The 2560-nt window shown below is 33.0% G+C and overlaps 1 protein-coding gene across 5 annotated transcripts in view; it reads right to left on the bottom strand.

Annotated features, from left to right (window-relative positions):
• Positions 1 to 2560, bottom strand: part of KTN1 (kinectin 1) — a 94050-nt gene that overhangs the window by 63063 nt on the left and 28427 nt on the right. For 3 of the 5 annotated variants that reach the window (XM_011385163.2, XM_011385158.2, XM_011385151.2), the window contains exon 1: positions 1243 to 1812. The exons of 1 other annotated variant lie outside the window; for it this stretch is intronic. In XM_011385163.2, the coding sequence (XP_011383465.1) occupies positions 1243 to 1768 (526 nt within the window). In that variant the 5' untranslated portion in view covers positions 1769 to 1812. Of the gene's footprint in view, positions 1 to 1242; positions 1813 to 2560 lie in introns of those variants that run through there. One more of the 5 variants, XM_011385171.1, reaches the window with a different exon arrangement.

A 2560-nucleotide genomic window follows, 5' to 3' on the forward strand; every position in this document is an offset into this window, starting at 1 on the left:
AAAAAAATCTTCCTAAAATATAAACCTGACCATTTAAACTAACCTGCTTGAAAATCTTCAACAATGGCTAAACTATAACATTCCAGCTTAGTACTATATACAAGAACCATCATGATCTGACTTCTGCAGATCTTTTCAGCTTTTTTTCTACTACTCTATACCTCATATTTAATGGTTCAAAAATACACTATAATTTTACACCTTTGCCTTTACACATGATATTCTCCCAGTGTTGAATGAGACTCCACTACCTGCTTGATGAAGTGACTCATCCTGGAAGACCTAGCTTAAACATTCCTCTGTAAAGCTTTTCCCCATGGTCCCCGTAAGTAACAACTGTATGGGTGCTTCTTCTATACATTAAACATCTCATGTAAGTCACATTTTATTATTGGCTTGCGCGTCCTTCTCCCCCACTAGAACATAGGGTGCTTACTCTTATTCCTCTAGTACTATGCCTTGATCAAAGCTGGCAAACAAATATTTAAAAACCAATATAACTAATTTAATACTCTGCACATCAAATCACACCATTTCTCACATCATTTCCATTGTACCTGTTAACCTCTATCTTTGGAATACCCTAGCTCCACTCCTTCCCAGCCACCCCAATAAAACTAGCTATTACTCAACCTTTCAGATTTCAGGCATTACATGATCTAAGTGGCCCACTCTGGAACTCCTACACTGGTTCAGACATACCTAAATTACACAAAACTTTTTATATTACAATATTTATCTTTGTAGCTATAGCTAGCATGTGAATATCCTGAAAATGCACTATTCATTTCTGTAGTCCTAGTACAATGTCTAGCATAAAACAGATATATGCTAAATGTCTGCAAAATGAATCAACCAAGGGTGAAAAAGGATATCTGATTTAACTTTTCATCTTTAATTTCAATCGCACTGATTAGAAAATACTGATTGAAATAAATATAAAAGTTTCTAACAGCTGGTACAGATTCTTAGTGGTATTAGTAAACCAGTTAGATTTTACATATTTCCATTAAAGTCTTTCCAATATTTGCAATATAAAGTTTAGTTTTAAATGCTGTTTTATGATCAATACTAATTATTTCTAACAGTAATTAATGTTAATAAAAGCAAACACACAGTGAAAAGGATAATGATCTTGGTTTCAGACTCAGTGTTTAAAACTTTATGTGCATACCTAACAAAGTATCTGAGATTATTAAAACAAATACAATCACCCAAATAAAGTTAAATAGATTACAATACCGTTTCCATTTTTAGACTTCTTCTGCCCTGGTTTCTTCTTTGAGGCAGCTGCTTCTGACGGCGGGGTAGGCTGTTTAGTAACTGGGACAGGTTCTACTTTTTTGCCTGGAATCTTTGATACATCACTTTCTTTGGTGACCTGCTCTTCTAGTACAGGCTTGTGTTTCTTTTCCTTCTTCTTTCTTTCTCTAACACTACTTGAAGTATCAACCACATTCAGTGGAACAGGTACAACTTGCTCATCTTCTACAGCCAATGCATCAGATAATTTAAATTCCCGGGGTACATTCTCAGAATCAGATTCATGGAGGTTACCATTCTGGATTTCTTTCTTTTTATTCTTTTTCTTTTCTGCCTTCTTTTTATCTGTTTTGGTAGGAATAAGCTTTTGTTCTCTTTTCTGTTTTGCAAGAACCTCATCATATAATGTTTCTTTCATGAAAAGCCAGAAGAAGAGGAAAATTACTGTAATCACTACTGAAGGAATAAGGACAATAAAATATGTTGACTCATAAAACTCCATCATGTTTTTGTTAATGTGATCCTATAAAACCTAAATGGGGGAAAAAAAAAAATGAGTCATTTTATAAAAATTAAACACACAACTGCTGTTTCAAGTGGTATTTCAGATCTAACCTGATCGACAAATCAAAGAGATTAATTGTTTAAAATCACATACTTGATTACTTTGCAAACTACAGTTGAAATATACAATGAAAGAAAAATGTGTAGTAACTAGAAAAAGTGTAACACATCCTTCTATTTTTAAATCATGTGAAAAGATATTAACAAGAGGAAAAAAAGTTAAGACAGCCATTATTTTTTCTCACATTATTTTTGACACATTATTAGTATTTAGCTTTTTTCTTTTACTGTACAACATTGATGAATACTAGTAGATATGGAAATAAAGAGGAATTAACTATTACCAACACACTAGATATTCACTAAGAGTACCACACTCTTAATGGCAAAAAAAAAAGAGGTGGTTTATTGCCTCACTTAGAGATTTAAGCCCCTTCACAAACTGCTAGCACCTTTAATCCAGTCACTAACAGCCTCATGATATGGTGGGATACCTCAAGGATATAAAAATATAATAAAGTCAAAATCAAAATTTTAGGATGTTATTTGGCATTAAAATAAATTACAAATTAGATGCTTTTTTTTTTTCAATTTTCTTTAAGGTACCCCTTACTGCAAATAAGTTATATTGCAACAACAAAGCTGACCCTCACCATCCCAAATGTGAAGAGGCTCTGCCTCCTCAACAGAACATCAGTCCTACTTTTAGATTAACCCAATAGCTAGAGAAAAT

This window comes from Pteropus vampyrus, unplaced genomic scaffold, assembly GCF_000151845.1.
Source record: "Pteropus vampyrus isolate Shadow unplaced genomic scaffold, Pvam_2.0 Scaffold15, whole genome shotgun sequence".
Classification (NCBI taxonomy): domain Eukaryota; kingdom Metazoa; phylum Chordata; class Mammalia; order Chiroptera; family Pteropodidae; genus Pteropus; species Pteropus vampyrus.